This window comes from Zalophus californianus, chromosome 9 (genome assembly GCF_009762305.2).
Source record: "Zalophus californianus isolate mZalCal1 chromosome 9, mZalCal1.pri.v2, whole genome shotgun sequence".
NCBI classification, from domain to species: domain Eukaryota; kingdom Metazoa; phylum Chordata; class Mammalia; order Carnivora; family Otariidae; genus Zalophus; species Zalophus californianus.
The window spans coordinates 85,632,383-85,660,217 of NC_045603.1; the positions used below are offsets into that span (position 1 = coordinate 85,632,383).

General features: G+C 36.5%; 1 protein-coding gene across 3 annotated transcripts; it reads right to left on the minus strand.

The window, feature by feature from the left end:
- Positions 1-490: 490 nt before the first annotated feature.
- PYROXD1 (pyridine nucleotide-disulphide oxidoreductase domain 1) lies at positions 491-27,436 on the minus strand. Of its 3 annotated transcripts, none has more exons than XM_027595450.2 (12): positions 27,266-27,436; positions 22,652-22,732; positions 17,390-17,509; positions 14,315-14,443; positions 12,443-12,516; positions 9,430-9,590; positions 7,027-7,118; positions 5,860-5,995; positions 4,881-4,993; positions 4,181-4,303; positions 1,937-2,050; positions 491-1,480 (listed from the first exon to the last, which is right to left on the minus strand). In XM_027595450.2, exons 1-12 carry the CDS (start codon positions 27,347-27,349, stop codon positions 1,232-1,234), a joined length of 1,476 nt encoding a protein of 491 aa, XP_027451251.1. In that variant the 5' UTR covers positions 27,350-27,436; the 3' UTR covers positions 491-1,231. The 3 variants fall into 3 exon arrangements, with proteins under 3 accessions (XP_027451251.1, XP_027451250.1, XP_027451252.1); XM_027595449.2 differs by having other exon boundaries at positions 1,077-1,480; positions 1,913-2,050; XM_027595451.2 differs by lacking the exons at positions 9,430-9,590; positions 12,443-12,516; positions 14,315-14,443; ... (1 more) ...; positions 22,652-22,732; positions 27,266-27,436 and adding an exon at positions 8,374-8,415 and having other exon boundaries at positions 1,077-1,480; positions 1,913-2,050; positions 7,027-7,120.
- Positions 27,437-27,835: the final 399 nt, after the last annotated feature.

Genomic DNA, 27,835 nt, shown 5'->3' on the forward strand with positions numbered 1-27,835 from the left:
GCAAGTAAAGAAGCCCATACAGAGCTGTTTCAGGGTAACTGGCTATTAATTTCTATATAGTGAAAAAACACATTAAAGCTTATGGGATAGTACTGTCCTGGGTCCAGTGGAACATACCTTTGTTTTCTACAGAGATATTAGGGAACAGAATTTAAACTAGTCTATTAATTTTAATATAGACAAGGGTTTCCAACCTTTCAGAAGAAAAATCCATTTTAGTGTTGTCTAATTTGCGATGCACCCTGCCCTCACAACATTGGTTGTGAAGTCGGCCTGTGCAGCAGAGGTCGAGAACCAACGACTCTCCCACACTCAATACTCTCAAGCCTGCAAAAGCATGCCACATACCACTTGTGTCTCTGACAGCATATCCCTTCAGGAGAGGGCTCATATTTGAGTAGATACTTGGAAGATACAAAACAAAACCACTGGACACTTAACTGAAGAGCTGATATAGAAGAACCAGTGGTATTATTAATCTGAAGAGAAAATGGAACCACTGAGTTTTGACCAGAATGTTTGCTTTGTTTTTATTTGTAGATTCATTCTGAAGGAGCTGATAAAAAGAGGGAAGAAAAACATCCAGGTAACTTTCAGAAGTCTGCAAACATGCTTCAGCAATCTAAGAATAAACTGATGCATGAGATAGGTGTTTATTTTCCAAGAAAAGAGTTTAAGACAATTTTATTAATATTTTATACATATGGACCTTAAGTATTCTACATTTTTCTCATTTCATACTGTCAATTTTTGATGTGAAATACTCAAGTTCAAATAACTACCTTAAACTCTTATGCCTTGATATGTTTATTTTCTTTTGATATAACCAACATTTGATAGCAAAGTTATCATATGGAATATTTTACAAAGGCTTATTAGACAGGGAGTTACTTCAGCTCATAACACCTGTAGAATCCAAACGTAAACACAATAAGGTATCAATATAAATTTGAAACCATAACCCTCTCTGAGATTTCACAATCAGAATGACTCTGGTATGCCAGACTAAGTTGTTGGCTAAGTAGATAACAACTTAGCTAAATCAGAAATGAGTAACTTATATAAATGTAAGGATTTAAGTGGTCAGTTTTGTGTTGTAAAGTTCAAATAATTTCCATACATTTTCCCACTGAAATCATTATCACTTCTGTATTCTTCATTTAATCAGTGCATTTACCTTATTGTGACTTTGTGTTTTTTGGAACTTTATGTAGTTCTTGAAATGCCTTTTTTAGTCAAAATAATCTTCTAAGTCAATATTTGGATCTAGCAGATCTTCTCCATATGATGAGAGATCGGTCTGATTTAAAATTAAGTTTTCAAATGTTTCTTCTAAGTCCGTTTCACCAATTAAGACAGCTCCCATCATTCGCCCATTCTGCATGACAACTTTGATGTATTCTTGTCCTTTGGTACATCTCAGCATTAATTCATGATCTGAACCTAAGCCCTGTGCGTTGTATTTTCCCAGCAGTACAACCTATAGGTGGGGATAAAAACATGATTCTAATGAGTCCAAAAAGGAAACACTATATGTAGTTATACTAGGTTGTTACTTTAGAAATCTCACAAAAATTGGGGAGTGTCCCAAAGAAAACATTTGAATGGCACTGCATTTATTGTACAGATGACACCACCACACAATCTCTGAACATTAAAAATATCTAGGATCTGGACTGCATCAGCTTAGAGTCATGAAGAATATGCAAGGCCAAGCACTGGGTTCATCCCTGAGTATGACAGCTATTGGTTCCCCCCACAAAGCAAGAATGAAACTCAAAATGTACTCAAACAGGAACTAAGCCTAGAAGAAATACCAGGTACTGATTTCCAAGAAATTTTGTAAAATAATTATTTAGATGGTTTAAGACTAACAATCAGAAAAAGGCACTAATTTGCTTATCTATTTTACCTTATAGTTAAAAAATTTTGTTACATGAGCAAAAAGTTCAAAGCTGAAGTCCATGTCAGTAGATTCTCCTAAACTAGCTGCAGCCATGCACTTCGCTGCATACCATCCCATCTGTCTAGCCTGCGTCCACAGCCTCATCTGAAAGAAAAAGATGTTATGACATAAAAGTTTTCATTGTTCTACTTTAACAATACTTTACAGAATTCCTTAAAGGGGTTCACTGTTGACAGTCCTTGAGATTGGCTAGATCTAGCGAGCTAGAGGACTAGTTCGATTGTCTCTGCCACAGAAGCAGTTACCAATCCACACTAACCAAACTTGATTTTGCTATTTGATATTACTGCCTTTAAAATTAAAGGACGATACCAAATCTATGTTTCAATAAACTATTACATATAAATACAACATTTCAGGGTATACCAGGTAAGAATACTACTAATTAACCAGTCTCCTTTTTCAGAGTAAGTTCATCATCAGAAGTAGAGCTGACAAATTATCACTGAAAAATTCATTCTTCTTCCTAATCCTTAGATTGTGGTGCTAAATCGATGTATGAGTTGGTTGTCCAGCCTCAGGAAATCTTATCAGATTTCAGCAACTGATGCTGGGAATTTTAAATTCTTCCCTTACATTATTAATTTCTCCTTTACTGTATGTTTATTTCTACAAAGTTTTAGAAATCCCTGATAGAATACTGGCTGTGAAAGTCAAGACATTAACTCTTCTACATATTTAACTTTTCATTTTTATTTATTTTATTAACAGCCTTAACTTCACCTGAAACATAAATGTACACCACCTATTCCATGGCTATTGAGAGAATTAAATAAGCTAACCTACACCCCTGTGTGTAACTAATGTCCTTTTGTGTGCAAAAATACTACCACAATCATTTCTAGTAGAATGGATAGATTTTTTCAATTCCGTCTCCTGTGTATAAACAGGATTGGTTTGATGAAGTGAAAGGGAGTCTGTGGGAAGGGAGCAGAGCAAACTGAGCACAACACTCGAGAACGGCTAATGGAGGCGGCCGGCAGTGTTACACTGTTACTTAATGTCTACCAGCCTCTGAGTCCCTCCAGTGAGGCGGCCGGCAGTGTTACACTGTTACTTAATGTCTACCAGCCTCTGAGTCCCTCCAGTTTGGGTCCTGGATCATGGAAAACTAATTAGTGTACTTACTTATTGCTCCTACAAATGAAGACACGAGGTCTAAAACAAGAGACAGCTGTTTATTTTTGGATATTGCCTATAGCAGAGTATGACACGTAATAAGGATATAATTTATCCTAGAGGGTTTAAAGTGTTCAAAAAATCCCACAAACGCCAATTCCTGAGAGTTGAAGACAGATATGCCACAGAATGATTACAGAAAAAAATTGAAAACAAGCTAGCACTTTAGAAACAGGCCAAAAGCACTCTTCCTATGACTGTTATCTCTGCTGTTTGTAAAAACACGCAAAGTATTGAAGTGGCCTCTTAGAATGCATCTGGCCCTTCCGCTACTTCTTTCACCGAGTGTTGCCTGGTTCTTTTATCTGTAACATCTACCTGTGTCTCTACTCCTCCTAAGACCACCTCGCCTACGGCCGAGGTCTAAGTATCTTCCTCAAGGATTTCTGCTCCACCGTGAGGAGGTGGGCAGCACCGTGAGGGCAGGAGGATGTGGACATCCAGATGGACGGAGTTGTTCAGCTGAGGAAGGCTGTTCACTATAGGAAACTTTTTCAGTCATAATTCCCACAGAGACAGAACTGGGTCATCAGGATCGCAAGGGGTCATCATCTATACGGTTTATACCTCAGTATGTTATTTATTCATCTAGAGCTGCTCTGTCCAGTCTGGTAGCCACTAGACGCAGGGAGCTATTTAAACTTAAATGTAAATAAAATTAAAATTCAGTTCCTCGGTCTCACTCAGCACATCTTAAGTGCCAACAGAGACAGGTAGGCTGGTGACTACCTGACTGGACACTGCAAAGGTATAGAACATTTCTGTCATCACAGAGTTCCACTGGACAGTGCTGATAAGTATTTGAAGATGAAAAAGTCATAGCCCATAATTTTTTCAATTACAAGGCATACCAGTGTGTTCCATCACTATAGAATTTACCAAAAGGGAAACATTTCTTTTTTTAAATGTCTAGGATAGCCTCCTACTTAAAGTAGCAAAGTGGGAAAACCAGAAATTTGGATTTGCTGGTAGTGACTCACTCCTGCACCGTCAGATGGAATCTGATACAAGGTGTGATGGTGGATGCCGGCTTACCTGCTGCCACACCGGGCTGGGCCTCCAGGATGCGGTGCAGATGTCACCCGCAGCATAGACATCAGAGAGAGACGTGTGCATGTGAGCATCCACTTTCAGGCCTCCGTCTTCTCCTAGATCAAACTAAACAACATTCCTGATAAGCATACATGGGAAGAAAAATGAAAGGTGTCTTTTGTTCTAAAGTGAAAGAACAAGTCAAATTTTTACACCTCGTTATGCTGATCTTCGGTGAGTGAGTAAAAAACAGCTGCCAAGTTTAGACAACTCAGCTGAATTTCCAGGGAATCAAAATCCTACTAGGACAGACCAACCAAAACATTCGTAGACTTTTAAGATCAAGAACACTCAGTAACCATATGATTACCCCACTTGTAATTACAATATTCCTCGGTTTTCTGAGCTTCAAATGCTAAAAGGCAGAAAATACAAGATAGTTTCTCTAGAATCATCAACCTTTAGACAAATGAATTGTGCATTATGTCCTATTTATGAAGACACTTACACTGGGACATTTACTGCTTAAGGACTTTAGGCAATACGAAATACTGTAAATAAAACATGACTGTAAACTAAATTGTTTTCAGCTTCCTTAAGTTACAGTTTTACACTAAAACAATGAATAGTTATTATGCTTGAGAATTAGAAATCTCATACTACTTTAAAAATATTCATAGCAGGACAAAATAGTTCACCTTACACTGTTGCCACAGAGGAAAGGTTCTGTATTTGGTGTAACTCCTGTAGCACTGACAATGAAATCACAGCCGTATATCTTTTCATTAGTCAATTCCACATATACAGGCCATATTTCTTTAAAACAAACAAACAAACAAAACACCTTCACTCTCAAATGTAATCATCACCAGCTGTCATTAGCATTATGTGAATATAACACCTAGAACAGTGAAAGAAAAAAGCAGGAGAGGACTTTAAAATGTACCTCTTAATAATTTTATAAGGCACATTTGCTTAAACAATTATAATGCAATCAGCATTATCTCCTTGTTTTCAGTATACTTAAAAAATTACAGCATTCTAAACATTTTTCCTTCAAATTTAGACAAAGAACTTCCAACAAAATGATTTTAAACTGACAATCACTTTATAAATTATTTCTTTAAAACTATTAAGCTATTATACTCCACTGAGAATTTAGTCCAAATAGACTACTCACTTTTCAGTGTTTTCCCTTACTATTCATATTCCAACTCCATCACTACCTTTTCCCATGGAAAGACTCAAAGAATTCAAAGACAGTGGAATGTCTTATATGCTAGTTCTCACAGGAAGTGTGAAAGAGGGATTAGATCTGTTTCTTAATCCCAAGTTTACAGATTTTCAATCTGTTTGATTTTGGGGAAGTCACTTCACCTTTGAGAGTATCGAAGTTTTTTTTAGTTGATAACTGTTTTGATCTGCAAGATATTCTGATTGACGCACAGAGTTCTGGTGGTCAAAGCACCAGGAGCCCCACGTAAAATGTAAAGCTGAATACAAACGATTAGGAAACTTGAAGACTAAGTAATGAAAATAAAATGACTTACATTATTGTTTCATTTTTACTTTTTATGTTTAAATTTCATATGGAAATTAAAGTTTTTTAATATAGTAAGATTAAGTTTTTTTTCCTTTTAAATTACTGGTTATTGTATTTTTTTCCTTATTTTATTACTTACCTTTATCAGTTGTCACTGACTGATTAGAATGGTCTCTGGGAAAAGGCAAGGACTTTTTCTTAGAAATTCTAAATTCTTCCTGAAGGTAGATTTTCTTTACTTCACACATGGTTTCAATATGAATCTTATGAGAAAACTAAAGAAATACTGGTCACCATACAATTCCCCAAAAAATGACTTAGGTTGCTAATGATTATAAAAAGTTACAATACACTTATAGAAACATATAGAAAAAATAATTCTTATAATATAAATGGAAACACACTGGATGCCCCAAAATAAGCCTCTCAATTTCTGTGTGTGAAGGCAGTGAGCAGAAATCCATTCAGAACTTAAGAAAACAACCAGCTGCACTGGCAGGGCATGCTTTAAGCAAGTATAAGCCTCAGTGATAATTACAAATATAGTTGTTAAAAAATTATACTGCTAGAGACTATAAAAACCTCTTGAGGGCAAGTCCATGCCGATTTACTGTGCTATCCGAGAACTTCAGTAAAGTGCCAAGTACAAAGGAGATAATGTTTAGTGAACCAAACTGCTGAAGTTCTCAGGTTAAAAATACTATTAATCTTTGGATCTGAAGATGCAGGAAGAAGCGATTTTGTATAATTTCTATCACAAAAATTAGATATGCCATGAAGTCAGCTCCTCCAAACTACCCAAGGCTGAAAAGAAATCATACACAGTAATAAGGACTCCATGTATACTTCTTACAGTATTTAAATATCAGAGCCTTTTAACTATTTAAAAACAAATATCTAATAAATAAAAGTGAAAGCAAGTCATCTGTTAATCCATTTAGGGTGTTAAATATGTATTTTATTTAGAATTCATCTAATAATCTTCAAAATATTTTAATGCATGTGAAGTGACCTTTGAGAAAAGATTAATTTAAAATAGGGCAGTTATATTCACTGTAGTCCGAGCCTGGAAATCTCTCTGCCTGGGGAACTAAAAAGAAGGGCACGAATCAGTTTTAGATGAATGAATACTCACTTACCTGTGGTAAGGAATTGGGCCAAGTGCCATTGGTCCTGTCTGTCCTAGCATTTTGGATTTTAAGTAAAGTGACCTAGCAGTTGTTTGACTTATTTGTGACCAGTCTTTAACAAATGGTTTAAGAATTTAACATTGCATCTTAGGTTTAATTAGTATATGAACACATACCTCTTTTGTACCTTTAAGATTCAAGCCTTCATGCCAATCAGGTCCCAAGGCACTGCCCATATTACCAGCACCAGTTTTGGTTTGTTTTCTTCCTGAAGAGAGAAACTCAACTCAAAATTCAAATGACCTAAAAACTGCCAGACAGAGACATGTACTTGTATTCTCAAGCTTTTAGGCAATATTGTGATTCTCATACGTACATATATACAGCATGACTGAACTAAGTTACCTGTATTACTTTATTATTTTAATATTTTGTGATATAGAGCTATACAGTGGATAATCTTTCAACCAAGTGTTGAGTATAAACACAGTGTGTTTTGGGGATGTTATATATATATATATCCCCAAATGTATGTTAATATGAAGGGTAAGATCTGATAAAAAGTTGATATCCAAAATACATAAAGAACTCCTACAACTTTGTAACGAAAATACAACCAAAATAAAAAATGGGCAGAGGACCCGAACAGACAGGTTTCCAGAGACATACAGCTGGCTAACAGGGACAAGAAAAGATGCTCAACATCACTAATCATCAGAGAAGTGCAAATCAAAACCACAATGAGGTATCACCTTACACTTGTAGAATGGCTAGAATCAAAAAAAGAAAAGAAATAACAAGTCTTGGCAAAAATGTGGAGAAATAAGTTCCCTCATGCACTGTTGGTGGGAATGCAAATTGGTACAGCCACTGTAAAAAACAGTATGGAGTTTCCTCAAAAAATTAAAAATAGAATTACCAGAAAAAAAAAAAATTACCATATGATCCAGTAATTCCACTACTGGCTATTTATCCAAAGGAAACAAAAACACTATTTTGAAAAGATATGTGTAGCCTTATGTTAACTACAGCATTATTTACAACAAGCAAAATATGGAAGCAACCCCAAGTGTCCATCAACTGACAAATGGATAAAGAAGATGTGGGGGGTATATATGCGACGGAATATTACTCAGCCATAAAAAAGGATGAGATCTTGCCATGTGCAACAACATGGATGAACCTAGAGGGTATAATGCTAAGTGAAATAAGTCAAAGACAAAGACAAATGCCATATGATTTCAGTCATATGTGGAATTTAAGAAACAAAATAAACAATAAAGAGACAAACCAAAAACCAGACTCTTTAAGTGGTTGCCACAGGGAAGGTGGATGGGGGTATGGATGAAATAGAGGGGATTAAGATTATACTTATCATGAGGAAGACTGAGAAATGCATAGAATTGTTGAATCATTTTATTGTACACCTGAAACTAATATAACACTGTATGTTAACTATACTTCAGTAAAATTATTTTAAATAAACACATGCAAGTTAAACTAAGAAAAAATATTTTTATTATTCAGTTGTATACCTAGTTCTTTTATGTGCAATTCTAGCCTCTGGTTTTTATTATTTTTATTATTATATTTTATTAAATATAAACTATATTTTAAAACAACAAAATAAATAAAGCAGAAACAGGCTGAGACATAGAGAAGTGGTGGTTGCCACAGGGGAGGCACTGGTGTGCAGGCAAAATAGGTGAAGAGTAAAGTAGTAAGAAGTACAAACTTCCAGTTATAAGTCAGTCATGGGGCTGTAAAATACAGCACAGGAAATATAGTCAATGGTACTGTAATAAGTTTGCACAGTGACAGGGTAACTAAACCTACTGAGTGGACCAAGTCATAATGTATAAAAATACTGAATCACTACTGTTGTACACCTGAAACTAATATACTGTAGTCTGTTACAATTCAATAAAAAAATTAGCCATTCTGTTTTTAAACATTTTGTCAATTTTTAGCACCCTCAAGACTTACAGAATTCTTTTCGAACTGTATAAGCCAAAAGTTAAAAAAAAAGCTCTTAAAATAAAAAACTAGGTTTGTTGTATTTTTTCTTTTTCTCTAAAGATTTTATTTATTTGCTAGAAAGAGAGCACGTGCGCGTGCACACACAGACACAAGCTGAGGGGAGGGGGAAAGGAAGAGGGAGAAGCAGGCTCCCCGCTGAGCAGGGAGCCCGGATGCAAGGCTCTATCCCAGGACCCTGAGATCATGACCTGAGCCGAAGGCAGATGCTTATTGGCTGAGCCATCCAGGCGCCCCTGTATTTCTAATTCATTTCATTTTTTGTAAAATTATCTTAGCTCCTGTCCAGTTGTATCATCTGTTTGCAAAGATGCAGGTGGGGCTGGTTCATTTAATTCACTTTAAATTTCCAGTTTTAATTATACATATTTGTGTCATTTAAAAAAATCCTGGAAAATCTAAGTCATAAGATAGAGAAATATTACCTATATTTCTGTTTCTCAACTATAATATTTTGCTCAATGTTCTTATAGCCTTATTCTATATGGCTAAAAAGCTAAACAGTTTCATCTGTGAATTAATGAACAAGATGCTGTATTTACCTTCAGTTGTATACCTAGTTCTTTTATGTGCAATTATAGCCTCTGGTTTTTCATCAATGAGTTTTGAAGTCAAGAATTCTGCTGCTCCTGCGTCGAAGAAAGTATTCCCAATGGCTTTATCTTTAATGGCCCAAATGATTTCACAGCCTTCAATTTCATACCTAAAAGGAATATTAAAGTTACTCAGAGCAATTCTGAAAGTCTGAATAGAAATCTCTGTATTTGCAAATAACAATTATCTCTGGGGGCAAAAGTAAAGAAAGTATTTTACGACAAACTGAGCAAGAATGATTATAAGAAGCAATGTAATACTCCGTCAGGATCAAAAGAGTTAAAGTAGAATAAGTAATAAAAGAAATTTAACCAGTTTATTGAAAGAACATAAAAATGACAAACATATGTAACTGAGTATCAGGTAAAATTTCATTACAGTGAGCATCACTTCTAAGTGTTCAATTTCCCCAACATAGTTATTGTATGAATGTTCCCCAGGGTTCCATAAATGAGCAGTGCTTTTTTGACAGGTATAGTGTAATCAATAATGGATGGATGGATGGTATACAGTTAAAATACTGAAAATACCTCACTTCTTTGGTAACAAGTATTTTGTGTACTCAAAGCACAACATTATGGAAGGAGACAGAAAAAGGAGAGAATCAGAGTTATCAACTAAAATTTTAACTCTGTTATAAAGGAACCACTACTCGCAATCCTCTCCCTTTGCCTCAGAAATTTCCAAGCCATCCAGCCAAAGAAAGATCTGGTTCACAGAAAAATCAAGGAAAAAGAAATGGCCGTGGTGTATACAGGCCAACACCACTCATGAGAAGGCCGGAGCTCCTGAACACTGTTTTATCTCTAGGTTTGGTCACTGAGAATGTGGTTTGCTTAGTATTCATTTCACCAAGTCCCTGAAGTCCATTAGATTTTTCTACTATTAATACTTGTTTTGTTACAACTGATGAACTGGGACAATCCTAGACAAACAGGGTATACGGTCCTCCTAACTATACTAGGATATTATTTGAACCTGTAGTGATACTAAGAGTATCGTGTGCTAAGAACTGTTAACGCTGACGTATGGTCAAAGTATCACCATCTTTATGTCACAGATGCTATAACATAACATGTGGACTTTTCAAACTAATCAATAAGTAGATGATATAAAAAAGAAGGTTTAGTACATCTGACTTCAGGTCACCTGAAGTCAATAATGGTCAAGGATCCCCCTGCCCCATCTAATGAGCCTTTATTTTTCCTGCTCCCCTATGGCAGAAACAAATATTTATAGTTACTAAATTTCACATTCTTTGGAGAATATTCTATTTTATCCTGCTCAGGTCATATAGGATTGCTGATGAGCAGAAAGTAGAATATACAAACATTCAGTAATAAATTTCATATCTTAATTTACATATAGGCACATCATTATTATGAAATACTTTCTTTAGCTTTTATAAATTAGAAATTCCTCTACCATTTTTTAAATTTTTAAGTAATATAACAGTATAATGCATATCAGTATAGCTTAAAATACTGATGCTTGACTAGTAGGCCACAGTAATAAGTAAGCATGAGAACTCCTGTACATGCCCTACCTCACAGACACCCTGTACTCCCCTTAGCCTATGAACTATGCCCTCAGCAAGATGCATCACCACAGAGGCATCCTCACACATAGCGGAAATACTTTCATTTTTAAAACCACTCTTAAAAAAACAGTGAAATAAGGTTTTGTGAAATTATTTTTTAAAAAAAGCCTTTTTAAAAAGGAAAGGATTAACCTACACTAAGTAAAGAAGAAAAATACACTGAAGAAAATGAGCATTTGCCTTGGGGAAACATGAGGGCTATTGAAGAGCAGAAAGGGTTTGTGTGTGTCATTTCTCATGAGATGACAAACACATGATCATCAGTGGACCTAATCTGAGACAACAGCATTATATGCGGCCTTTCTTTAGGAGTTTTATTGAATCATATAGTCTATCTTCAACCTAAAGAAAATGAGGAACGGGATTAAATGTTGTAAGACTGAACATTTCTGAATGTAGGAAAAATCTTCCAATGTAAAGAATAATAGTATTAAGTTATACTTTCAGTGATCGCTACTGGAGAAAATTTGTCACGTGCCTCCTCCTTTCTCTTGCCCCTGTTTGGTTTTGACTCTCTAGTTTCTGTTTGTTTTTCTCTGCAGTTCTCCATAGTGCCACAAACTTCATAATTATAAGAATGACTGCCAATCCTAGTACTCAGGCAATTTAGGAACTCTTATAATGCTTCCAATGGGATCCACCACCCTGTCAGAAAAAGGAGCAAAAACCTAGTGCAAGAGTTAGAATGGACAGGGCTTTGGCAAATTCATCCTCTTTGTAGTTGGGCTCAACTTTCTCGCCTGAAAATGTCCAGACTATTCCATGTCAGCCATTCACTGGAAGATAAAATCACAAAGAAAATCTATGCTCTGTAGACCATAGCAGGATATTGATTCCTCAATGTTCTTTGAACTTGAAATATCTTAAGATAGTATTTTATATTAATTTATGCATTCACCATTTTCCAGCTTCCAAAAAACAAAGAGCTGAGAGTACCACAGATCTTCAAATAGGGAGTCATGGGCCAGACAGGTACCTATATAAATGAGTGAAGCAGGATGGGTATAAACAATAAAAAGTGGTGGGGGCTGTGACTAGAAATCTCTAAAACTGTGCACATTTAAATTGTTTTTCAAGATAGTACATGCTTACCAAACACCTCTATGGGTCACACCTCTCCAGTCACCTGTGTGTGACCCCTTGAGACAGAAAACATTCCCTAAACTCATGTTTGGCAATGACATTTCTGCAACTATGAATTCCATGAAAGCCAAAAATAGAAAGTGGACATTTTCCTTGAAAATACATGAAAACCAATTACATTTATCTTTGAATTTCAGAATACCAAGATGTTTCTAGTCTGCCAATAATCACATGAATCACAGAGCAGTGTTTAAATAGGATTTAAAATATATACTTACACCAGTTCAAGTGCAATGCCGCCATTCCCTATGATCATTATTCTTTTAGCCTTAGTAAGCTGTTTCTGAAATTCCTGTATTAAAAAGAAAAGGAGACAGGGTTCTGTAAGTAGTGGGCAAAACCTGAAGCAAGAGGCTTCAGTGATAATATTCTTAAAATGTAGGAATTTTATCTGATTTACAAAGGAACAAAATAAATCGACTTTCCCACTCTGCCAGGATGCACCCTCCCAATATTACAAATGCTCTCTGTTTCACCCAAGCTGCAATATCGCTGATTTTCCTTGCCTTTTAGGTCATCACATTTAGAGTGGTTCAGAATTCCAGCAAGCGGCATGACCTCTAGTCCATCACATTCCTAACTCCTTGATCAAATCAATTTACTAACAGGACATTGATCTGTATCCTACATATTATTCCTTTTCACCTAGTCCTTCAGTTGACACTTTCCCTGGAATTCATCAACACTCAAAACTTGCATGAAAGAGCAGCACAACAGCTTGGTGGTTAAGAGTCCCTGGCTCTAGGAGTTAGTAATTGCCCGGAGTTAGTAACTTGGGCAAGTTGCTTAACCCCTCTGTGCCTCCAGTTCTTCAACTATAAATGGAAACAAGAAGTGACTCTATCTCATTAGGCCTCTGCAAGCATTAAGATAATGTAAATAAAGCTGTTAGGAGCAGGGACAATAATGTCTAACATCAGGAAAAAACGTTACGTTCTTATCATTACAAGACAACTAATTGATGCCTCTACCACCTTCCTCCTCTGCCCCCTAAAAAAGCTCACAATGAGCTTACTACTGAAATTGACTTGTTTAAAAAGAAAAAAAAAAGTTATTTTTAGTTTGTCCTTCACTGAGGACAGTAAATAATTTAGGAAAGATCTGTTAAAAACACTGGACATGGAGATAAATGGCATGAGTTTAAATTGTACTTCTGATAGACTTAATAACTACTTTAGTATAGGTAAAAACTTAATTTCTCCATCAGAGTTTCCTATTTGTAAAATGGGAGTAATACTGTCACACAGGATTATCATAAGCAGTTAGCTTATGTATGTAGAGGGCCTAGCTGGAACACAGTTATGAACTCAGTCTTTGATAACAGGAACCTGAAATGTTCACAATTATAATTAAGTTATAATTTATAATTAAGTTTTTCTAGTTTTCTCTACATTCCTATTTAATTAAGAGCAGGCTAAAAGAAAACATCAATTTTCAAGAATATAAAATATTATTAATAAATGTAAAATTATGACCCTATGAGATAGAACTACAACAGTGAGCTTAAGATAAGACAGAATATTATGATCAGAAACCAGGAAGAGTTTCTTGGCAAGAAGGGTCAATGAACCCCAAAGCCCTGAAATCCATTACCAGAAGTTGTAGAAGGTTCCACCGAGTTTCACCTTATTGAGATAGTTTACTATAATTCCTGAGCACAACAATAAACCAAATGAATTTTTCAGTTCTGGGATTCTGTCATGATTCTGTACCACAAAGATCTTCGAATATAAATTTTTTTTGCTAAGGGGTAAGTTCAGTAAGTTTGGGATATGCTTTACCTTTTTGGAAAAAGATTATTTAGATTGCAAATCACATATTCCCAAATTACAGTAATGAATGTGTGTGTAATCTGGGATACAATGCACAATGGAAAGAACAAAGAACATCAGCATGAACTAAAAAAAATTATCAACCAAAGCCAAACTGAAACTGGCAATAACATTATAACTACTTTCTGGTTTATGGATAAAACAAACCTCTTCCATAATTTAGGAATTAACATTGTAAGTGGAATATTTTGATTCAAATATAGAAAAGTCTAAGAAATATTCACATTTCTTTCCCATGAACCAACCTCAAAATGTTACCTGAGCACTGTCTGTATCACGGATTCCTAATACGTAAGGATTTCCTTCACATATCAACTTTGGTTTAGCTCCAGCACACAAACAGAGTTTCTTATACACATGCTGACTGCCATCTCCTGTTAAAATGCACTGTAAAAACACAAAGCAAGGAAGGGGAGAGGAGAAACATATTCATTCATGGGTACAATTTCATTTTAAATAAAATATTCGGGGTGCCTGGGTGGCTCAGTCAGTTAAATGTCTGCCTTTGGCTCAGGTCATGATCCCAGGGTCCCTGGATCGAGACCCGCATCAGGCTCCCTGCTCAATGGGGAGTCTCCTTCTCCCTCTCCCTCTGCTCCTCCCCTGCTCATGCTCGCTCACTCTCTCTTGCTCACTCTCTCTGGCTTGCTCACTCTCTCAAATAAAATATTTTTAAAAAATTAAAAATTCAATAAGAGGAAAGCAAAAAATACATTAAGGTTGCCTCTTGGTGGCACTCAATATTTTGTTAGAGCAACTGCAAAGTAAACATGAGAATGCATTCAGTCCAGTCATTCACCATCATTTTAGAGCCATGAACCATTCTGGGAATCTGTGAAAACTAGTCTTTCTCCCCTGGGAAAAGAAGGTACAGTCACACCAGATTTTGCATAAAACTTAAGGAATCTCATGATATTCAGGGAGGTATGCTGACCACAAGTTAAAAACTAAACATTCAGAAATTTTAAAATTGATCATTCTGATATTATACCTGGGGCAGGCCTTAATGAATATTTCTGATCCCAGTGGAAGTTACTGTAGGAAGATCTAGTAATTCTAATGGTACAGTGTGGTAGGAAAGGGTACATTATCTAAAAACATTAGAAGTGCTAAAAACACAGTATTTATATGCTTAAGTACAAATAACAATCACTTCACCAGCAAAAATGCTCTTTGGGGATATTTTCATATAAGTGAAAAATGTGTTAACCTTAAATCCTAGCATGTACTGGCTTTAAAGTTATTTATATTAATTTTTAATGGCATCATTGAGTCTAAAAATACATATTTGAGATCCACTGTTTTTGTTCCTTAATATTGAATGAAAACCTACATCTAAGTAGTAGCCTTTAGAAGGTACATATCTGTAAGTACATATGTCTGAGAGATGCCAGACTTTATCAGAGTGATTTAGAGGTTAACATTGTGCCATGTGTTTGATTTATAAAACATGGCAAATCATAACTGTAGCACTTGATACCCACTGAGACATTTGTTACCCGTTGTAACTCTTCAGGTGCTTAACAAAAACATAAAGCCAATAATCCACACAGTATAATGCATACAGGAATTCTACACAAGTCTTCCTGCAGATAATATAGTTAGAATTTTATCTGGCAAACAGTAGTTATAGACCCTGACCAAATCTAAAAAATAATTTGCATGTAGCTACTGTAAAAACACAAGAATTCTTTTCATTGGCTACTGTTAAATTTTTGGAAGTAGATATGAAAATAAAACACAATCTCTAATTCATTAAAGAATATAAAGGACAAATAATACAGACATGATCTCATTTAGGACACTTCAACATGGTAATGGGCGGCACTCTGATTTATTCAACGCCCAAATATAAATTCCCTCACAATTTATTAGTACACATTTGAGCACACTTCTATTTGCAAATTAACTGACATGGATGTGATATAGAACATGTACTACTATAAATATCAGAAATTTATCCTGGTTTTAGGATTCAGATTTTTTCCCCATAAAATTCAGTACTTACTTATTTTTTCCTGTCAAATTATTTGTGTTCTGAATGTATTATAAGTGTGTTTTCTCCCTAAGGGAGAACTCACAAATGAGAGCTGCTCTAGGGAAACAACGGCAAACTCCACTTCCCATCTTGCCTGAAGCTCATCTGAGGATATTGTTATCATCTGACAACACCCTTTTCTGAGCCCGCCTTATTCAGTCCCGTGTCCAGTGGGTTACTGGGTCCTGCTGAGTTTACGGTAGAAATCTCACTCATATCTGGGCCGTCCTTTCCACTACACTGTCCCCGTCTTAGTTCAGGCCTTCTACCATTCTGGATGATTGCAACCACCTTCTGATTTGGTTGCTGGCCACCAGCCCCTCACTGCCCCCCACTTCATCCTCAACACTGCTGTCAGATCTACCTTCCTAAAAGAGTATCCATGGTATCACCCTGCCTCCCCCTAAAATCTCTTCATTTCTCCATTGATTACAAAATAAATGTCTTGGCTTGATATAAACAGCTCTTCACAATCTTATTTCTTTGGCCTCGTCTGCCAATCTCCTTTCCTTGTCCCCACTGCAGTCCCTCTGACAGTGTCACTCTTCCATGTGCCCCTTTCCTTTCCTATGGGCCTTTGAATAAGCCACCACCTTTTCCTACAGTGCCCCTAATTAAGAACTCTTAATTCTTTAAGAGTTAAACCCCATTCAAATATTATCCTTCTATGAAGTCCTCACAAATTTCTAGTATCAGAGCTTAGATAAGAGTTCAGTGACTGCTTTTCATGTCCCTATAGTTATACGTGTGCATGTGTATATTCGCTACGACACTGGGCGCTCCCAGGGCAGGTTCACTGTAATATTCCTGTTGTCTCCCAGCACTTAACATAGTGCCCAGACACAGTAGACACTGTAAGTGTTAATGCTCACGTAAAATGTAAAACCTAAAATGCAAACTAATTATATAATCATAATAAACTCACAAGTATAAATTTTCCCAGTAATAATATAAATCACTAAACTTTATATGCGAGGGACCTTAGTGGTGGTGGCGGTACAGACGGGGTCAAAAGAAAGCAGGCAAAAGCTCGAGATTGAACAGTGGGCTGACATTAAGAAAGAAATCCTCGGGCGCCCAGGTTAAGCATCTGCCTTTGGCTCAGGTCATGATCCCGGGGTCCTGGGATCGAGTCCCACATTGGGCTCCCTGCTCGTCGGTGAGCTTGCTTCTCCCTCTCTCCACTCCCCCCCCACTCATGCGCTCTTTCTCTCTCTCTATCTCTCTCTCTCTCTCAAATAAATAAAATCTTAAGAAAGAAAGAAAGAAACAAAGAAAGAAAGAAATCCTCTTACGTGTTCTTTACTCTTTAGTTGTTTTACTCCGGATTCTATAATCTTAATGTTGGGAAAGCGATTTTCTAACATGGTTTTCGGTTGCTCTTCAACATCAAACTCCTCCAATACTTTAGAAACCTGTATTAGATCAGAAAGGTAAAAATATATGTTTAAAAAATATTTCAAGAATTTTAAATAATAAAAATACTTTCATTTGTTTTTATACACTACTTCATATTCATAAAACAAAGTCGGCCAATTGCACTACATACAGTATAAAGAGGGCTAACTCCACATTTTAAGACTTGAACTCAAATATTAGTCCTACCTCTCGGGCAAGTCAGCCAGGTCCCTGCACCTTAGTCTCCTAGCCTGGAAAATGAGGGCTGACTCTACTCACTTCTGCATACTTTTACCACACACCTTGTTGATTTCCTTATCCTCACAGTTTTCTCTGTCCACTTACTAGCCAACTTTATTGTGATCTAGCCTTTAGACTCTTTCCTGTTGTCTAAACCCAAGAGCATCCTCTTGGACTCACTTCTCTTCCTGTGCAGCCATGACTCCACTGTAGATCATCTCATGTTTTGCCCAAACTTTTACTTCCTTGCTTTCTTTTCTTTAACCATCAATTACCCTGAAAACCCCCAACCACAGACTGAACTGCCTGCTTTTTCCAGTCCTATACCCAGTCTGCTGTGGAAGGACCACACCTTGCAGACTGGCATTTGACCTCAGCTGCCCCCTAAATACTACTGGGAAATCCTACTACATGGCCCTAGTGGTTCTCAAACTGTTTAGTCTCAAGACCCCTTTACACACTTACAGATGACTGAGGACCCCAAAGAACTTTTGCCTATGTGAGTTAAACCCAGGGATATCTGCTACGTTAGATATGAAAACTGAGAAAAATGTAAAATATTTAATTCAATTAGAAGTATAATCAATACATGTTAAACAAATATCCTTTTAATAAAAAATAACAATTTTTCCAAAACAAAAGAAATTAAGAAGAATGGCATTGTTTCACATTTTTGCAAGTATCTTTACTGTCTGGTCTTAATAGAAGATCTGCTTCTCCATTCAAACTATTACAATATGTTAATCTGGTTGAAGTATATGCAGCCTTTTCAGAGAATGTATATTCTTTGATGTTACACTAAAACTCAACAAACGTGTTTTCTTAAAGATTAGTTGCTATGTAGAATTTGAAACCATATCAAAGAAATTTTCATCCTCTGTTACTGTGAAATCCACTGGTCTATTCTGCACTTTGAATGGATCTTGTAACATCACATTCGTCATCTAGACAACAGTGGTTCCCTAAGTTATGGAGATCTGCCCAATGTTAACACATTTTATATCACTACAATATCAAAAGATCACATTACTATCACCAACAATCTCATCAGGAAAGTCTTCAAGTACCACGGGGCTCACAGTGAGGAAATGAGTTTTCCAAAACTCTAATTCTGGCTGGAAAGCTCTAATTTTGTCCTGTTGGCAACAAATACTATCACCTGTGTTCCTTGAAGTGACAGGCTCACTTCACTCATTTTCCAAATATGAATTACTATGGTGTGTCAGTTGTTCTTTCAAGTAAAGCTGGTGTCCGTAAAAGAGAAATTAGTTCCTCTTGCAACTCAGCAACAGCACAACTGCTTTTCCTTGAGACAACACTACTGTGCGCAGAACAAGTGCTTTATGCCTACAACCCCATTTTATCATACAAGGTATTAAAAACACATACACTTATGAGTCAGGATTTAATAAAACGTTTTTTACTGGCTCTAACTGATTTAACTGAGTGTGTGGCAGTGAAGAATACAATGACCTCTAGTCCAGTTTAGCCACTGTTGCTCTTATGCCATCGGTGCTTAAGGGTCAACATAGTGAGAAGAGTAACATCAAGTAACATCTTCCATCCCTCAGTAATTTTTTCAAAAGTTCATTATTCTAATGTTTTACAAACACATTCCACCCTCTGCATTCCCAGCAAATCACCTTACCTCTAGGCTTAAAGAGACTACTAAGAACTCTTACTACTTCTTTCCCACCATCTATACATTTCTCAGCTACAGTCTGCCTTCCTTGACCCATTTCTATTTTCAAGGTGAATCCAGTAATCTGTGCTCTATATCCCATCATCTCTCACCTCCTCAAGACTTTTATTATATATTCCTTGTTTTTCTTCATCTGCAGTCCTACTGGCTTCTTAATCTCAACAGGTAAACATGCTAAAGTGTTTTCCACCTTAAAAGAATAAAACTCAACTTAATGCTAGTCCTCATGTCCTCTATTTGCTGCCACCCTATCTTTTTTCCCTTTGCAGCTAAATTTCAAAAGAGAAAAGTTTATGGTTACTGTCATTTTAGAGTTACCCCCTACTAATTTCTGAAGATAATGTAAACTGTCTCAAAGTCACCAATGATTTACTAGATATGGGCACTTTTGAGTCCTTGTGTTGTCTGACTATTCCCTTGGATCTGACACCTTTGACCACTCCTCTTTTTTTTTTTTAAATAAAGATTTTATTTTATTTATTTGTCAGAGGAGAAAGAGAGAGCGTGCGAGCACAAGCAGGGGGAGCTGCAGGCAGAGGGAGAAGCAGGCCCCCCCCGCGGAGCAGGGAGCCCGATGCGGGACTCGATCCCAGGACCCTGGGATCACGACCAGAGCTGAAGGCAGACACTTAACTGACTGAGCCACTCAGGTGTCCTGTGACCACTCCTCTTAATTAAACATTTGCCTTCCATGGCTTCAGGGATACTTCTCTTTCACAGTTTTCCTCTTCAATCTAGACTAATAAGGGTGGCCATTTTCAGGTCTTCCTTTCTCTCTGATCTCCCTTTAAATGTCAGTGTTCCACAGGACACTGCTGTGGGGCTCTTTCACTGTATGTATTTTTTCCTGGGAGACTGCATCCCATGCATATGACTCAGCTGACACTGAGACAATGATGAATACTAAATTTCTATCTCCAATTCAGTGTTCTCACCTGCTGAAAATGCTCCAAAAGTTTGGCATCATCTAAATTTGGATAAAATGCAATTCCATACCATAGCATACAAGCCCATCATGGTCTGGCCCCTGCCTACTGGTTCGACCTCACACTTTACACTCCAGCAGCACTGAATTGGTACCTGTTAGAGCATATTACATAGCAATATACTTTCATACACTTTGGCACATGCCTGCCTCTATTCAACCTCTTACAAACATGGGAAAAACTACTATTCTTTCAGTCTCAGTTTCAATGCATCTTCCTATGTAAAGCCTTCTGGATTCTCAAAGGCAGGCTTTGGCACTCATTAATAATATATTTATAAAAATAATTATGCATATATTGCAATATGACCTCAGTTTTGATTTTTTTTGCCACTATCAGTATAATTACCATATTGTATGGTAACTATGTCTTGTAGATTTGTTGCCCCAATAGAAAGGAATTATTCTGAGAAAGTGCTACTCATTAACCATGAGGGCTATAGAGCCAAAGGGCCTGTACTCAAAATCTATCTATACACATCTCAGAAATTTACCCAACCTCACTGTGACTCGTTTACCTCATCTCTAAGTGGGGATAATATATGAATCTACTTCATAGAGTTACTTAAGGATTAAATTAATACATTTAAAACATTTAGAAGAGTGTCTGGTGCAGAGTAAATACTCCAGAAGTAATGTGAATTATTATTAATCTTTTTTCTCTTTAGAAATTACACAAGCCACAAAAACATGTTCTTTAACATTAAACAAACAGTATCTAATACAAAGTAAAATGTGCCTCTTTACCGTTCTCTGAATCTCACACTACCCCACCATTACTGCTGTCCCCTGACTCCAGAGATAACCAGTAGTGATTTTTTGTGTATGTTCTATACTTTCAACTTAACATACTGGTTGATATATAATATAAATGCTCAATAAATGATAAAAAGGATGCAATTTCCTACTTCTGAATTTTCAGAACTGACATTTGCATAATATTTGTTACTCTAATGCACTTCCATATATATTAGTATGTCTTAAACTCCCAACATATACAACTTTAATACTTCCTAAGCAAGGAAGGTATTATCTTAATATTACAAGTGAAGCAACTGAGATACAGAGATCTGCCAAGGCTATGCAGCCAGGTAAATAAATTAGGCCTAGAACCCAAGATTTTTTTCTTCTATTGTACAAAATTTACAAAATTAGCAAAACTGAACTCAGGTCTTACAACTGTGGAACAGTTACACCAAATTCAGTCTTCTGGAAAAACACTTATAAGACGCAGCTATACATCTCTGTCTTATGTATGTGCTCTGAGCCTATAATTGAATATATATATTTTTTCTTTTACAAGATTAACAGCCATAATTTATTATCTGGTTCTCTCAATCCCATAAGTCCTTTGGCTGTACCTAGGTAGTAAGATATCTTAGGTATCTCTAAGTAGGTTATAAACAAGCAACATATTACACTAAATTACCCTTGGTCTTAGCGGTTTACAACATGAGAAAGTTTTATTTTATTATCAGGATGTAAGGGAAAACTTGTATTAAAGACTATGGTAGTATTCTTCACCGAAGTATGGGAACAAAAGATTTACTTAATTATTTTGCATAGGCATTATAACATAATTATAGCACTACAGTATGGGCATAATTTATAATATGTAAATATACATATATTAGGACATAAATCAAAACTTTTTGATGTGAGGTACATTAAAAATGTTTAGAGATCACTCTTCTATGATACTATGACTCAAATGATTTCAGACTCCTAATGTAATGTTATGATGTGTGTAATGTAAATTCATGGAACTATAAAGTGTTCTGAGATGCTTATTACACATCTGAAACATTATCTGCAAGTGTAAAATTGGCCAAGAAGCACTTTTCTGATTTGCAACACACACATTTATTCACGCACAACTGTATACAACTGTACACATACAGCTGTGTATATACATATATATAATGATATCCAAATATATTTGTATTCATATTTACATTTGTATAACATTTTTCCTCAAAAGAACTTTAAAATTTTCTGAAAAGTAATTCTGAGTGGGAGGAAAAGATGGGAAGAAAATTAAGGACTAGAAATTCAACATCATTTGGGTGCTTTCAGTATTCACTATAATTCTAAACTTTGAGCTTTGATTTTAAAATGACTATCAAAAGAACATTTGTCATTTTAAACATTTAAAAACTATAATTACACTACTATGCAAGTTACTGAAATTTAAAAACATCAATACTAAGAAAGTTATACAAAAGTTCTTACCTGCTTGAAATTTGTGACCGCTTTAATAACAGGAGAAGCTGTTACCAGGAGAATATCTTCTGATGGAAACTGAATAGCCAACTTATTAAAAAAAAAAAGTTGGGAGAAAATATATGATAAATAACTTAGGTACTTTAGGTATTAATATATATTCCTTGGAGGGTGAGACAGGGATAATGCAATTTTAATAATGTTATTAACCTAGGAAACTATAAACTCACTTTTCCTCATCTAAAGGTCTCCATTATTCTGTGTCTTCTTATTTATGGGGTAGTGGTGAGTAATGTCCAACTCTGATATTGATAAAACAAGTAATACATTTACACTAAACACTAACAAAGCCTCCTGAACAAGAAAAGTGATACAAAGATGTATTCCTTATTTACTTAAACTACATTATATACCAATTTAAAGTTGTCATGCAGAGAATGAGAAGAAAATATTTTCCTAAATAACAGTTAAAAGAACTTCTATTTATTTTAAAAATAATATATTCACTTCCCTGCAGTAGGATAATATTAGAGCAAATCCTTACTAATATATACTCAGAATCTTAGCCTGACTTTTCCCAAGTGCTTTGCCATTGCTATTCTGCCTCTTCCAAATGTCCAACCAGTATACACTCTGGGAAAACAAAACCATTTTAGTATTGGCTTCAACAGAATTTAGAGGCTTAACTTGCTCTTTTTTTCATGATTTTCCTCTGGCTACAACCTTTCTCTTACTTTAAACTTCAAAGAATTCTTTTTTAAGATTTTATTTATTTATTTGACAGAGAGAGAGTGAGAGCATAAGGCAGGAGACAGAGGGAGAGGGAGAAGCAGGCTCCCTGCTAAGCAGGGAGCCTGATGCGGGGCTCCATCCCAGGACTTGGGGATCATGACATGAGCCGAAGGCAGACGCTTAACCAACTGAGCCACTCAGGTGCCACTTGAAAGAATTTTCTTAAATCACACTCTGGTTCCTCAACTGCACCAAGTTCTATTTCTTTCCCTACTACACCATTAAAACTGAGCACATTTGGCCAAAAAACTATCGGAATAAACAAATGAATTCAGTAAAATTTCAGGATACAAAATTGATACACAAAAAGTGGTCGAGTTTCTATACACTAATAACGAGCTATCAGAAAAAGAAATTAAGAAAATAATCCCATTTACAACTGAATCAAAAAGAATAAAATACTTAGGAATAAATTTAACCAAAAAAGTAAAAGACTTACATTCTGAAAACTATAAGCCACTGACAAAAGAAATTTAGGAAGACATAAATAAATGGAAAGATCTATCATGCTCATGGATTGAATATTGTTAAAATGTTCATACTACCCAAAGTAATCTACAGATTCAATGCAATCCCCATCAAAATACCAGTGGCATTTTTCACAGAACTGGAAGAAAGAATTCTAAAATTTGTGTGGAACTGCAGAAGACCCCAAATAGTAAAGCGATCTTGAGAAAGAAGAACAAAGCTGGAGGTATTATGCTCCCCGATTTCAAACCCCTACTACAAAACTGTAGTGATCAAAATAGTATGGCACTGGCACAAAAATGGACACACAGATCAATGGAATGGAACAGAAAGCCCAGATATAAGCCCCACACATAGATGGTCAATTAATCTCTGATAAAGGAGGTAAGAATATACAATGGGGGAAAAAGGTCTCTTCATAAATAATGTTGGGAAAACTGGACAGCTTACATGCCAAAGAATGAAACTGGACCACTATCTTACGCAGTATACAAAAATAAATTCAAAATGGATTAAAGACTTGAATATAAGACTTGAAACCATAAAACTCCTAGAAGAAAACATAAGCAGTAAGCTCTTTGACACCAATCTTAGCAATATTTTTTGAACCATTTTCTTCAGGCAAAGTAAAACAAAAAGCTAAAACAAACAAATGAAATTAAACTAAAAAGCTTTTGCAGAGAAAAGGAAACCATCAACAAAAGGACAACGTACTGAATGGGAGACAATATTTGCTAGTCACATATCCAATTGGGGTTAATATCAAAAATATAATAAAAAGTTACACAACTTAATATAAAAAAATTTAAAAATGGGCAGAACTTGATAAGACATTTTCCCAAAGAAGACATACAGATGGCCAATAAACACATGAAAACATGCTCAACGTCACTAATCATCAGGGAAATGCAAATCAAAACCACAATGAGCTATCACCTCACAACTGTCCAATTGGCTATTATCAAAAAGATAAGGAATAACATGTGTTCTTGAGGATGTGGAGAAAAGGGAACGATTGTACACTGTTGTTGAGAATGTAAAATAGTGCATCTCCTATGGAAAACAGTATGGAGGTTCCTCAAAAAATTAAAAATAGAACTACCATATGAATCAGCAATTCCACTTCTAGGTATTTAGGAGAAGAAAACCGAAACACCAGTTTAAAGAGATATATGCACTCCTATGTTCACTGCAGCATTATTTACAATAGCCAAGATATGGAAGCAACCTAATTGTCCAGTGATAGATGAATAGATAAAAAAGATGTGGTATAAATATATTCAATGAAATATTATTCAGCTATAAAAGAAATCTGTCCTTTGTGACAATATGAATGGACCCAGAGAGTATTATGTTAAGTGAAATAAGTCAGAGAAAGACAAATACTATATGATTTCACTTATTTGTGGAAACTAAACAATAAAACAAAGCAAGAGACTCATAGATACAGGAAACAAACTGTTGATTACCAGAGTGGAAAGGGGTTGGGGGTGGAGGGGAGTTGGGCAAAATATATTAACGGATTAAAGGAACAAACTTCCAGTTATAAAATAAATAAATCGTAAGGATGTAATGTACACCATAGAGAATACAGTCAATAATACTGTAATAACTTTGTATAGTGACAGAGGGTAATTATGCCTATTGAGGTGCCCATTTCATAATGTATATCCAATCACTATGACATACACCTAAGACAATACTGAATGTCAATAATTCAATAAGGAAAAAAGAGAACATCTTCAATTCACCTATATATCCTTAAAATCCATCAGATTCTTTTTAACATCACCTTATTTGAACTTTCTATAATACTTGATAATATTACTAATCTCTCCACCTTTCTTTTCTTTGTATATTCTGTAATTTATTTCCCCACTTTGTTTGCATTGCTACACCTGGCCCTCAAAATTTCTTTATAGTACTAAATTCACCTTCCTATTGGCCTTCCAGTCTCATTTTAACCAGCTGCCCCTGCCCCAAACACTTTGGAACAAATCACCTCTCAAAATATTTCATTTGACCACATTAGGCCACTACTCCAAATCATCTCACTATCTGCAAGTTCTTGTTAAATTCTTAGCAAGACTTACATGACCCTTTATGATCTGGTCTCTGCCAACCTTCCTACCTTCATCTCTGGTCACCTCCCCCAAACACCATCTACTTTGAGCTTTGCTGCTCTCAGGTAATGCCATGCTTTTCCACCTGAGATTATATCCTTGCCTCCCTAGCACCCTCTGGTTTTTCTTGTCTACCTGGTGAACTTGTACTCAGCCTTCTGTACTGAGACAAAAGGACTCCCCCTCCCCAATTTACACCCTGCCAACTCCACAGGCACCCCTAAATTGGAATGATTTATTTACATGTCTCTTCCACTAGATTGTGTTTTAAAAAAGGAGGTAGCATGCTTTGTTTATACATAACTAATCAGCCCTTAGTACAATGCCTTGCTCATAGGTGTTTACTTGGTGAAAAAATGGAAAAAACACACCTAAAAATTAAAAGTTTGTAAAAAAAACTCTTGAATTTCTTGCACTACTTCTGTGACTTCAATAATTGCTTCTGTTTACTTTATAACAACAAAATAATCTAGTCTTTTTGGTGTGTGTGTGTATATATATGGTCTGATTATTCACTAGAATCAGAAAAGCACTCCCCACCTACATTTAATAACTTGCTTGTTGTTTTACAATACATTACTAGAGATGAAATCTCTTCTACCTTGTATAGGATAGAAATACAGGAGAAAGTATAGGAGGAAACGTTAGAGTTTATCAGTTATTTACGATGAACGATGAACTAAGGACCTGGCATTTACTTGGAAGCTGAATTCAATCAGCTAATTAAGAAAGGGGGCTGAATTTTCTGACCAAGTACTTGTTAGTTTTAAGCCCTCTTGCTGTTTGTTTTTTTATGATTTTTGAAAATTTATTTGACAGAGAGAGACACAGCGAGAGGGAACACAAACGGGGAGTGGGAGAGGGAGAAGCAGGCTTCCCGCGAAGCAGGGAGCCCAATGTGGGGCTCGATCCGAGGACCCCGGGGCAATGACCTGAGCCGAAGGCAAACGCCCAACGACTGAGCCACCCAGGCGCCCCGCCCTTTTGCTGCTCTGACGTAACTAGGACCAGAGTATGATTCAGTCAGCTTTGGGGTTCCCCTCCCAAAACCTTGCTCCCCACTCCTCCCTACGCCCAAGGCTAAGCTTGACAGTACTAAGAACTTCGTCCAAGGGCCACCACGCAGTCTCTATCATTTGAAAGCAAGGAGTGCGCGGGTGGGGGAAAAGGAAGCGACTAACGAGGGACATGGGCGAAGGGCAGGAGGGTGCCGCCTCCGGGGTCGAGGAAGCCAGCCTACCTGCTCAGCACAGGTGACACCCGCGATGCCACCGCCGACCACCACAAACTTCCCCGTCGTCGAGGGAGGGCGCGCTACCTCCATGCTCTCAAACTCCTAGAGCTTTACTGACAACCAGTGGGCGAGCCCCAGGAGCTTGGACTCTGGGAACGGAAGTCAAACAGGCCGGCTACTTCCGGTGCCGGTGCCTGAACCGGAGAATCTGAGCTACGGGTGCCCAGCAGCTCATACTTAGTGTCCTTGCGTATCCTCTTCTCACAGTGATTCAGAAGTACAAAGATGTCTCCGATTCCAGGGTTTTGTTTTACGGCCACTACACCTGAATGTGGTTTTTCCACGTAGATTTGATAAAGAGAAGACACAAAACAAAATAAAACAAAACAAAGTAAAGAGGACGGGTCGCCAAGAGAAGCTTGGCAAATTGTCGAAACACAGACCAGAGTTCTCACAGGACAGAGTATTCTCAGAATAAATGAACCACCCTGAAGTTTTCACTATTCATTCTTGCGAGGAGTTTAACATAGATTTAGCTTTTAAACTCTTATGCCGAGCGCCTGGGTGGCTCAATTG

Coding starts and splice junctions, on each gene's coding strand:
- PYROXD1 (XM_027595449.2), bottom strand. CDS start 27,349: ATGGAGGTAGCGCGCCCTCCCTCGACGACGGGGAAGTTTGTGGTGGTC. Junction 22,733..27,265: donor GTGTCACCTGTGCTGAGCAG/GTAGGCTGGCTT, acceptor TTTTTTAATAAG/TTGGCTATTCAGTTTCCATC. Junction 4,304..4,880: donor CTTTCCTCTGTGGCAACAGT/GTAAGGTGAACT, acceptor AATGTTGTTTAG/TTTGATCTAGGAGAAGACGG.